Source organism: Copidosoma floridanum, unplaced genomic scaffold, assembly GCF_036245765.1.
Source record: "Copidosoma floridanum isolate Cflo_tuat_1 unplaced genomic scaffold, Cflo_Japanese_pri ptg000031l, whole genome shotgun sequence".
Classification (NCBI taxonomy): domain Eukaryota; kingdom Metazoa; phylum Arthropoda; class Insecta; order Hymenoptera; family Encyrtidae; genus Copidosoma; species Copidosoma floridanum.
In genome coordinates this window covers 6,509,213-6,521,968 of record NW_028321908.1, presented here as the reverse complement: position 1 = coordinate 6,521,968, position 12,756 = coordinate 6,509,213, and the positions used below count along the sequence as shown (strand labels likewise).

Here is a 12,756-nt window from a genome sequence, read left to right as displayed (position 1 = left end):
ACAATTTTAAATAAAAAATAAGGAACTTGTAGCGTCACAAATAGTAAAATAAGATTAAAAAGTAATATTTTGTTAAAAAAAAGTAAGTCAACAAATGAAACAGATATAAGTGAAAATGATGTGCACAAAAAACAAAAAAATTATAAAAACAAGCTATTGAAGGAAACGTTCTTCCAAAGAAAATAGGTCGTCATATATAAATACAATTTACTGTAAAAAGGATTATCAGACATGTAGAAAAGATTTAGGTATCATATGACAAACATTACCTTGAATTTTTAAATTATAAATAGCTTTTTTCTTTACTCACAACATTGGCAGTATATCATGCAAAAGAGAAAAGATTATTGTAATATCGAATAATATATCTAAAACCATCATTGTTTCAATAGTTGCTTTAATACATTATCATACAGACTTAAAGCAGGTACATATATTTTTCTACGGTTACAAAAATTGAATTTTTGTCATTCAGAAATCTTTGCAAAACATTCGCTATGTTAATAATTTAAAACACGTCTGTTATAGATGAGTAACAAAAACTTGGGTAAATCAGAGAGTTCGAAATAATTTAACAATAATGAAAAAATCGCATTAATAAAGCAGAATCTTTTAAAATAATATGAACAGTTTACAGAATACTTTATGGTACATTTAAAGATGCTGCTATTGCTTTAGATTCAGGGGAACATAACTTCCCAATTCATAATATTTTTGAAGAAGCGTGTAACATTATGCTGCCATGCTATTTGAGAACTCTTTGTGCGTGACGCTTAATATCTTGAGAAATTTAAGGCAAAATTTTAAGGAATGAATTAAAATAAGTTTTATTAAGGATTTTGACAAAAAAAAAAAAAAAAAAGATAAAATGCTTTATTACTGCTTAACTAAATTATTCAATCGAAACAAAACTCCAAAAAAATTCTTAAAAAGCCTTTGATTGAAAAAACATTTAAAAAAATTTCTATTAGATATTGGAGAAGGAACAATTGAAACATTGCAAGTACCAAATACATGGAAAACAACTAATGTTTTTTTAATAATTTTGATAAAGATATTATTTTTTAATAAATAACATGACACTAACTTCAACTAACAAATATACTTAATTCTCAAATAATAAAATTGTAAATTATTCAAAAAGAGAAATGAGAACATATAACACCATAGATCATGCTTCTTACAAAGGTAGTGATAAATCTGATAGGGGTGTTTGTATGAATTTTTAATTGTATTTCGAAACGATATTCGTGAAGGCTTATCTCTGCATAAGCTTAATTTGAAAATTGACATAATTGTTATGAAGAATTTAAGATAAAAAAAATTTGCGCACCATAGCACTACCTTAAGGGTGGTGTGAAAATGCTTTAACAAATTTTATAGATATAAAAATTTTTAAGGGAGTGGTGGGAAAATTTTGAGGAAGACTAGAATATGTGTTTAAGTATAAAAATATAATTTCAACGGTGTTCGCTTTAGAAAAATTGCTCTACACTCTGTTCTCAGGAAATACCACCGTTTCATATCAACCTATATATTTTTGTGGATTAAAAATAAAAGAAAATGTGTACATATATGTGAAAAATGTAAATACATGCATGTATACGTACATATACGACACGTACACATATGTATGTATATCGTAGTCTGTGATGATCAGTAGGGTCTCCCTTAGATTCTCAAAAAATTGTATGTCTGGGGGAGGGGGTGGGTGGGAGCGATGGGTAGCTTTGACAAAAATCGTAATTTATTGATTTTAAGATTTAGAAAGGTTTTTATCTCAGCAAAGTTTAACAATAAAATGTATTAAAGATAAAATAAAATGTATATATATATAAATAAAATGCACACACACACGCGCGCACGCACACACACATATATATGTTTTGTTTGTAAAGATTGGTAGTATATCCGTCAGGTTGTCCAAAAGTGTTGTAGGGGCAGTGGCGGATCAAGAAAAATTGCGTGGAGGGCAGCAGGAAGTTTGTGAGAAACATTGAGGGCTTAGACAATAATCGTGATGTATTAAAATAAGGGGGAAAATGACGACATTTTACCTTATTTTGTGAGAGAGTCTGTGGGGGCTGTAGACAGTTGTGTGGAATAACGCACTTAGTTAACTGTATTGTATAGGAAGATATATATCTTATGAAGCAATTGAAAAATAAGATGTTTTTTTGGTAAGCTTTTTTAATACTCACCTTTCATCTGAAGCAACTCGTATCGTTGACGCATGTGTTTCTTTGATGTTTAAAACTTGTTTATCTTGCATTCCTAAATCTGTTTCTATATTTTGAATGGTAACAGTCTGGGATGTATGTTTTTCTTGTTGAGTATCAAGCAGTTTTACAAGTACAGTAATATTCATTTTTTGTGCTATATGATACAAAACATTTTCATCCGAATTTCTATACTCCAGTTGTCCTGTATAAATGAAACTGAAACATAAAATAATATTACATCTTAAGTTTTACAGCATATTCATAGAAAAATAGTGCACATATTCCGAAGAATATTATAAAGGTTTTAACGTTTTTTTTTTAGATATATCTAATTTATTTATTTTTATTTAATTTTTATTCAATTTAATTTATTTTATAAAATAAAGCTTAATCGTTCATTGGAAATGCAAATGCTTTCATAAGCAAATTTTAAATAATATTTATTTATTGCAAAATTGAGAAATATAAGTGTGTCACAAGTTTTAATTTAATCTATTTGTTATACTAAATAAAGTGATGTAGAATTTTGTATTGTTAACAGTGCTATGAGCAATAACTCAATCAAAATTTAAAAACACGCTAAATTCGTTATATTACTTCAAGACATTTACATCTATGATCTATTGAATATTAGATGATCCTACGGTTGTTCATTACTGGAAGTAAATTTATTAAGTCGTTCTTAGTGACTTAGAATTTACTTTTTTTTTATGAGTTTGCTATATTACAGAATATTATCTAAAAATGATTTTTTAATATTGAATTTTTGACCCTGCTATTATCATCATTGGTAACTCTGAAATAAACAAAGTTAATTTGAACATAGGTAAGTATATACAAAGAACACGAAAAAATTCTCACAGTGAATAACATAGAATAAACATGCAAAATTGGCTCTTAGAAGCTCATCGCTTAGTATTTTATTGAAAAGTAAATGTACATCATAATACGTAAGTTTTAATAAACCTTATCATAAAATAGTGGAAGATATGTATATAGGCACTTAAGAGAAAAAAATTAAACTTTAGTGCACTCTAAGCATTAGCTATAAATAAACACATGAACTGTAGACATAGGTGCTGGATTACAAGATCTGGTAAAACTAAGACTGTAAAAATTATATTTAAAATTAGATACATTTTTATGTTTACTACATGCAAAATTAAAAAAATGAGGTTGTAAGAAACTTCAAGAACATTCCTGCTAATATGTTTTATTTGGCTGTGAATGTCTTTGATTTCTACATCAAAAACATTAAAAGTGTGTTATCTCTAATATTTGTACAGTAGACTTTTAAACCTCAAGGTAAAAGCAGTACTAAGGTTCCGTACGAATAAATTTGAATCAAAAATCTATCTCACCAATTCTTGTTCCTTCACCTCAACTCCTTCCTTCTAGGAAGTTCCCTAAGTAGGTAGCTTCATAAGAAAAACGAGCTACTCCTAAAAGGAAATAAAAGGGAGATACTACACTACTAGACCCAATAAAAGAAATTTTATTTCATTACATTAAGCTCCATTTATTTGCTTTACGTTACAGTTCATAATACACCTATCCCATTTACGTTCCACTGTTTCTTCTAATCGATATACGTTAACATATCGTTTTTTTCGACTGGGCTCTTACTGGGCTTCTTGGCTCAGTGTTTTCGTCCTGCACGACGGCTATATAAAGACTTATTATGCAAAAAAAGGTACACTTATACATGTTCACTCATTTCTTTCTTTTTCTTTCAGTCTTGTGTTCTTCTCGACGCCACTTGGGGATATACTCCTCAAATTCCTTGTCTTCCCTTGAACAAACTCTGGTCCATTGTTTTACTTACTCTGCACTTCTACTTCGACTACTTTCGTCTCTTTTTTTTTACTTTCTCTCCTTTTCTCTCTCTTTCGGCATTGGTCTTTTGGGACGCTCTGCCATGTGAAGTAAAAATGCGAAAATCACTGTCCTGGTTGAGGGAGGCTTTATATAACTATTTGGCTAGGCTTACATAGCCTGGCCTTACAAACTACTTAGCTTTTACCAATATCTAGCCTATATCATTTGGTCACATTAGAATGTAATAATTGTAAGATACAATTGTAATCCACTGTATTATCATGTATGCTATATTTTTAGAAATTGTAAATTTCTTAGGTCCTTGTTTTTTTTGTGTTTATGTTTATTGTTACGGTACTAACAATGATTTGTTGCCATTCACTCCTTAGCATACATAAATTTTGTTATCAGTCAGTCAGTCTATCACACTCTCCCTTTCTCTCTCTCTCTCACTGCCTCTCTCACTCTCTAACCCTAGTCGCTTGGCATCTCGATGCTTCCAAACGTGCACCCTTGCGTCAGTGGCTAAGTTTTGATCTAATTACCTGCCGTGCTCAGCGCTTACTTTCCATTACTCTTCTTATCCTATGAGATGGAACTTTTCTATGCTACCGAACTCTATGTATTGGAAGTATCCTGCTCGTACTCTCTTGTACACTCTCATACACTGATCTATGTGTGCGCATCTTTCACCCAGGTCTTTTTATAGTCACAATTGCTACCATACATACACACTGGCTAGCTTTGGGAAGTTTTAACAATTTCCAAAGGGAATAGCTCATTCTCCCACTAGGGAGCAATAGTAAGTGCACTTTCAATTAGCCAAAGGCTCCACGTTGATCTTATTACCGTGTCAACAGTTATTTTTCTCAAGCAATTTGACTTATGGCACTTATACCAATGGTTGTAGTCCACCATGGTTTAAAATGAATCTTAGATAGGTCAATTACAGCATACAAAACTTGCATTTCTCCTTTTTTGCTTGTAACTCTGTCTCCATCAACATTTGCAAGGCTACCTTCAACTGATCGTCACTTCTATTACATGTTTTATAAGTGCTTGTTTCCCTATAAATTTATTAGTCTATCCTAAAGTATACTAGCTGTTTAATCTCAGTTCACTCTACCATAAATCTTCATGTTTACTTATCCCTGCACACTTTGGCGCATTACTAATATTTTTGAAAAAACGCCTATCTTCCTTAAGTATTCAGAATGATTTTCGGGCCAATTGTAGATCCATGTCAAATATGTTTTGTAAATATCGTTTGAAGATAATATTAAGATTTATATCTGTCACTGCTCTAATCAAAATTTTTTGCACGTGTCAATTAATTTTAAAAGCTGCTAATACCCTTTATGAGATAGCACACACGCTAACGATGGCTGCATTTATAGGTTCTAATAGGTTTCTCAATCGTTCGGCTAATTTTCTATTTTCCAAATCCTGGTTCTATTTCGAATTTGCACGGCTGACGTTCGAAAGTTTAGCTTGGTAACAGCAGCCCGATGGTCTGTTCTCCACTGGAAGAACTCGGCTAGAGCTGAACTTTGTGTTTTCATTTTTGTTCCCAAAATCCGTATAAAAAAGTTTTCAAAATTCTTCGTCAATCAACTGAATTTGCCTTTATTTCTTAAAGTTGCCATTTTCTGTCCTGTCTCTTATTATTTGACCTCTCAATCTTCAGTCATTCTGATGGTTTCAGAGTCCAAAATCGTCTACTTGTACGTCTTGGTTCAGATCCAAAACTTAAGAAAATTCAGAAAATTTTTTTTGAGTGCGGCTGAGTATGTGTGTGTATGTTTATGTGTGTAATTCATCATATAGGTCAGTTTTCTCCACCGATTTTGATACAGTTTAACCATTTTTTATTTATAGATACACAAAAATTTTATGATAGTAATAATAAAATAAAAATATACAAAAATACATACAGGTGTTTATAGGTGTATAAGTGCATATGTACATAATTAATACATTAATCATATAAAATGAGGAGATTTTGATGAACCTTGGCCTATATTTAATGTTTTTTTTATTTATTTGTTTTTACAATCACCACTTAAGCATAATATCTAAATTTTGTCGTTTAACTTTTTTATTTACATTTCATCATATTCAAGAAATTCAGTATTTAAAAAAATTGATATTTTAGCTTGTAATTGTTATTTATAAACATTTCACAAGAAAAGAAATTGTTAAATTTTTCACCAGAACTATCATGATCATGCGGATGTGCCTTGGAGTGCGTAGGCATATGTACGTATATAATCAGTTGTATTTCAAGACTTTAGGACTGCATTAGGAGATTTCGATTAAACTACGATTAATTTTTTAATTTTAAATACGTGTCAATGTGTGAGAAGACAATAATAATAAAACTAATTTTTTTTAATTTTTATTTTATTGGTTACGAAAATCAGATGTTGTGTTCAAGCATAATGTGTTACAAAATTGCAAACATTAAATTAAATTGATGTTTATTTTTAAGTTATTTTCTGATAAAACTTCAAGAGATTAAAACCTTTTTCATGTTAGTTCTTTATCCCTTCCCTTACTCCGTGTGTATATCCAATAAATAAAATAATTAAAAAGCCATATGTGAAGTGTATGTCTTTATTTCAATAAAAATTGTCTTTAACCTAAATAGTAAGTCAATATATGTTCCAGCCACGCTGAACAGACACATGTCCAAAAAACCCCCGATTGAAATTTAAAAGACGTGTATTTTGATAAAACAATATAACAATTATGATAATAATAATAATAATCATAATAATAACAATCATAATAATAATAATCATAATAAAGAAATAATGTCCAACTGATCTTTTTTTTGGTTACGTCTGTTCACTAAGTGGTCAGCTCAGCTCCAGGCTAACTTAGGACGCTTGCGCATCGGTATTTACGCTCGAGCCCATAGGATAAGGCCGGTGCTCGGCTTACAATCTTTCTCAAATGACACTATTTCTACGCAAAGCATGAAATGAAGAATAACTGGAGGGGCTTTATGCCAGGAAAGGCTCGCGAAAAGCAGAACACAGACATTTGAAAATCATAAGAACTAAATCTATATTAATTCACTGGTACAAAACATGTGTGTATGTGTGTGTGTGTGCGCACACTTGCGCGCGAGTGTGTATGTATGTGTGCATGTGTGTACTTCGCTCGGCAAGGCGCGTACAGCTGGGGAACGCCTTTCTCTCAGAGCTAACAGCACACAATAATTCGACTGCGTAGGAAGACAGTTTATGCAACTAATACGCTTTTCAAGCACGCACTGCACTTATCTGGCGCTTTGTAGCCTCGTGACTTTAAGGCTTTTTACAATAGTAAATACAAACTGCTAGAACAATTTATGTAAAATACAGTAAGTTTCATAAGTTTCACGTTACAAAAGAGTTGAACCAAGAAGTTCACTAGTATGTTGGAACTAGATGTTTTATATTAACCTAGTAAGTAGTATTAAATAAATAATTAATACAAATACATCGATTCTTAAGGAATAGATTAATTATTGCAGGTTAATTGTAATAAATCATTTTTTAAATTTGAGTTGCAAAACTTTCTATAATTCTGGAAATGTATTTGAAAAAAGCACTCAAATGTAAAAATAGAACTAAAACAATATTGAAAACAGCACACCTATTATGACCAGGATTGCAGTTATGGACTTAACTGTTGGTAAAAGATGTTGTTTAAAAGGTTCTTTGAGAAAATAGCTCAAGGACTCATTTTTTCCCTTTTAATTTATATAAGTGTAAGTGATTATTTGTCATGACAGTTGGATTTAATCTGGAGTTAAAATAAATTCTTACATTATTTTAACGAGTAAAGTTAAGCGTATTCATTAATTAGAAGAGAATATAATTTCACAAAACTTACAATAAGTATTTTTAGGTCTCATAACATAAGGTCCTTTCCAACACTACAATTTTTATCATTTTACAACTAGCAACATTTAAATACATGTTTATTAATTAAGTAACAACTATCACAAGTTGGTACTATTACTTAAACTTCTTATACTTCTTGCAGTCTTCCAAGTAGTTCCTGAAAACTAAAGATATTTTTTCGAAGCCACATAAAAACGATGTGTTTTCTGCTTTCTACTGACAAAGGAGCTTTTTTACTATTCCTTTCTCTTTAGCGTAGTCCAACACTTTTGATTCCAAAAAGAACACGCAAGCTGCCTCAGCTGACATAATAGACCTTTGATGTATTTCACGTCAAGTATACTTACAAGACGAAGGGAATCAAAAGTTCAATAAAACTTGAGAGGCCAGAAAAATATATAAAAAAATAACCCGCTTACTCTTAAAAAATTACCACAGAAATAAGAAGCAGAAATAATCATGGCCCATATTTTTAATTACAACTTTTTCCGCAATAATACGTTAAGTAATAATAGTACAACAGAACTCTGAAATCAGTTATAAATACCGAATAAAGTTTCTCAATGATATTTTTGCGCTTATGAAGTTTACAAATAAATTCGATTAAAATAATTTTTAAAAGAATTTCACAATTATTCTACCGCTACAATAAGCAACTCAACAATTTCACAATAAAAATCGTATAATTTAATGGAATAATAACACTGATGTGGATTGTTTCTGCTTTTGAAAATTATTACGCAAGTTGATCTATCAATTCATGTACGAATGCATTTATTTGTACATAGTGATCAGTTGCACCACAAATCAGCATTTTATATTTAATTAGATTCACACTCTTTATACTGCCAGTATATGCTGTAAGGTATGAGTGAAAAGATGAGACGTCAAAATTTAATGTACATAGATGTTTGTGGGACTTCACCCACACATGCTCTTTGCGCATCAACTCCCACTCAAGTCTCAAAGTATCCAATAAACATAAACTATTAAAACAAAAAAAAATTTTTAAGGTGCCTTCGGAATAAGGTACCATAGTAAGCAAGGGGCTGATAAGGTGTAAATATATTTTTTTAAGAGAAGGGTCGACTATTTGAAAATAATTTATCTCGGTCATATCTTAATTGAAATCATTTTGATTTTTCTAGGAAAACCACAATAGCCTACTGTCTAGTTACCGAAGCCACTCTCTCAATACTTCAATGCATAGGTGTATTGCTACACTCATTACTAATCACCTCAACTGATTTTAAAATTATTATAGCATGGGCACAGAGAGATTTTCTCTTATGAAACTCGTGATCGTTATCACATCTTGCCACTTAGGCAGGCACCCTCTGCACCAATGATGCATAGCATTAACTCAACACTGGGTAGCCTTTCCTCCAAATTCCAAGTGTCCACTCCTCGCTGATAAACAACGTACTCTCTGCCAAAGCATCGGAATCAAGCTAATAAGTATCATCAAAGAAATGCCATGTTTTAGACACAACTTTTATTCAGTAAGGCCAGTGCTCCTTGGGCTGACTATGTGCAATACACACAAGAATTGTGCACATTTTTGTTATGCATAAATTTTTGTACACAAAATATTATGCACAAGCTCATTAATAACAACCCCAAAATATTTTACTACTAGCGACCCCCCGTCTCGGCTTTGCCCGAGACTTACCAAATGTAACACCGTAGTGTCTTGACATGTAACGTAAAACGTTTTCAGTTAGAAATTTTACATATATTCTTGACACTTCTAAGAACAAGAATCTTCTTATTAAAAACATATTTATTTGGAATCCATACAGTTTATTAGGTCAAATAATGAGCTGTAAAAATAAAAACAAATGTAATTATGCTAAAAGGTACCGTGCGGTCCTTAAGACATAAAATAATCGTTGGCAAAAAGGGGCCGTTGATTCGCAGTTTCTCTCGTATAATTTACGAAAAGGGCTATTTTTAAAGCTGTTAAGATTTAAAATTTCCAAAAAATATGTACTAAAAACAATTTTTTTTTCTCTAATCTCACAACTTTATTACCAGAGCAACAAAGCCCTGGAGCTTAATCTCTGTATTTTTTATCGCCAAAAAAATATAAATACATTTTCTACTTATTCAAAAAACTAAAAGATTTAAGAGATTACTGCAAGGGTACAATATAAAAAGCTGATCTCTCACGTAATGGATTCTTTATTTGTCGATTTTGACGCTGCTGTTTCAATGTAGATAAATTTTCTGCGTCAGTTTCTTTACGCCTGAAATTGTATTTATTAGATACATTTAAAGTTTTTCTTCCAATTTACCCTTTTGCGACTTTTGGCATGCTTAAGACTTTTGTGACCCCTAAAGGCTGTTTAAGTTCTAATATATTTGTTGGCAAGGTAGTTCGACGTCCGATTACCCTAAAAAAGACTGGTGAGCTTTTTAAGTAAACTCTTTCTTGACTGAAGTTTACAGCAATTGTGACTGCCTGAATACCTCAGAGTGATCTTTTCTGGTCTGCTGTTGAAGCCTTAGACTGATCGGGAAAAAAATTATAAAGTCCGAAGCTTTGGAGCTAGTTGTAGAGATCTTCGCCAACATCTCCTGGTATAAAGTCAAAGATGATGATGTCTAAAGCACCTTTTTTTGCAGACTCAGTTGTTTTGGTTATCTCAAATAGGAAATAGGTTCGTGATACTTGCTCGTTGGAGACTGTCCCGTTGGCTCAAGTTTTTTTTCCCTTCATAGCTGTTAGGTTTGCCCAGCGCAGACCTTGGAGAGGATCGGTGATTCCTGGTTGAATGCTAAGAGTCGAGAGGGTAATGCAGGGTTGTCGGTCACCGGAGTTCCCAGCCTTGCGAAGAACAATTCCACTCATAACGAGTGCCAGTGAATGACTGACTTGGTTTAATAGTGGCCGTCTTTAGTTAACATAGTCTTTTAGTCGACGAATCATTTTCGAAAATGGTAGTAAAAATGTATTTGCTGGCATACCTTCTCTGCGGGTATGCCGTTGGGACGACCAGTGAGAAGAAAGCCGTTAGGGCTGCTTGTGCTCCTCAGGGCTGTCTTCCCTGGCTTGTATTAGTAGTAAAAAATTCTCTGACGGCACCAGACCAGATGGTAGAACGGCCACACAACCCTGAAGTGTTGGAGCAGGTTGTGCTCTGGCTAGACACGTTTACTGGTATTCCACCAGAGAAGTTATCGGTTGAAATAGTTTTTTATTCGTGGCACTTGTCAATCCTGGAGGTTTAGGGTGAAAGTAGACCTAGATCACTGGTCTATTGGAAAAGAGTGTCGTCGGTAACCGAGATACCCAGCTGCACGACTATTATCTACATTCTCGATGGAGCGCGAGGAACTGCTGGTAGACAACTGCAGGAATTTTCGAGACGCTCCGGCTTATTATAACCACACTCATTTAATTCCTTTGTAGGTAGCCTCAATTTTATGTCAACGCCATCAAGCGGATTTTACTGAACTAAAGTGAAAAGCAGGCGTACTTTTGCAAAACTTTGAGCTTATTTATTGCTATTATTATTCAGTTTTTCAAGATAAAATCTGTACTAAAGCCATCTAGGAAGTGTCAAGAATCAGTATGCAAAATTTCAGCAAAATCGGTTCAGTAGTTTTCGCGGTTAGCGATTACAACGGTTTTAGCGACTTTGCTTTATACATTAATAAGATTATATTTTTACGTGCATAAAATTCGTACCAAATTAACGTACGTTTTGTACACATCTTATTTACATAAAATGTTGTCTGAACAAAACTGCGCTGATTTAGACATAATTATCGTCCACAAAAAAACGTTATTAAAAAAAATTTGTGATTGTTTCCTACTAGCTTGTGCATTACTTTTGTTTAGAATAATTTGTGCACAACGGAATTGTGCACAGTTCTTGCATGCATTGGATATAGTCTGCCGCTCTCTGCCCAGTACCTGGCATCGGATCCGCTAATACTTACTTAAAGCCCTAACATTGTTTTTCATTCACCTAGGCCTGAAGATTTTGAGGCTAAAAAAACTTGCAACCACACTGAAGTAAAATTCCATGAAAAACCCTATCTCCTAAACATCCAGGATCCATACGGAGCTCTTTTTGGTTTAAAACAGATTTAAAAAAAGTAAACTCAATAGGAAATCAATCCCTCGACTCCTAGATCGGCGTTGTTTTAATAACAAGCATGCTAACCACTGATCCAATACTCGTTAACTTTATGTATAAGTTAATTAATTGTACGTATTGTACTTTAAAAGGGAAAATATTTTCAAAAACAAAAAGGAGCCTGCCGCATTAATATCTGCGCATGCGCAAAAATGGCTGATCACTTTTCTCTAGATTTTTCCAACCTATAAGTGATCTATTGCGTTTATCTAGAGTTATAATCAATTTTTTTTTAATTTAATTTAATGATTCAATTATTTCCAATAGTACACCAACGCCACCACACCACACCTCACACGAATGGTCCCAATATTAGAAATTCAATTAGTGCATGTTATGGTGTAGTTAGTAATTTATTTTTTAGGTAAATTTTTATTTATGTGTAATAATTGATTTGGTGTGATTATAAATTGAATAAATGAATAATTTATTTATGAAAATATGCTTTTTTTACATGTTTTTTCAGAAAACTTGGAAATGAGTGTATTCAAGTAGAGCAGCTTTCTAATGTATTTATAAATATTTATTATTTTATAATTAATTTGTTACTTTGTTAATAAATAAATATGTTAAGTGACAACTTGCGTAAATAAATAAATTTTCTATTTTTATTCCGTTTTATATTATATTTACTCCCTCCATGATATAATTTTAAGACTCTTAAAAGAGTCG

General features: G+C 32.2%; 1 protein-coding gene across 4 annotated transcripts in view; it reads right to left on the bottom strand.

Annotated features, from left to right (window-relative positions):
• Cp190 (centrosome-associated zinc finger protein CP190) overlaps positions 1-12,756 on the bottom strand; it is a 201,758-nt gene that overhangs the window by 57,237 nt on the left and 131,765 nt on the right. For all 4 annotated transcript variants that reach the window (XM_089597229.1, XM_089597230.1, XM_089597232.1 and 1 more), the window contains one exon: positions 2,202-2,438. In XM_089597229.1, the coding sequence (XP_089453355.1) occupies positions 2,202-2,438 (237 nt within the window). The remainder of the gene's footprint in view (positions 1-2,201; positions 2,439-12,756) is intronic.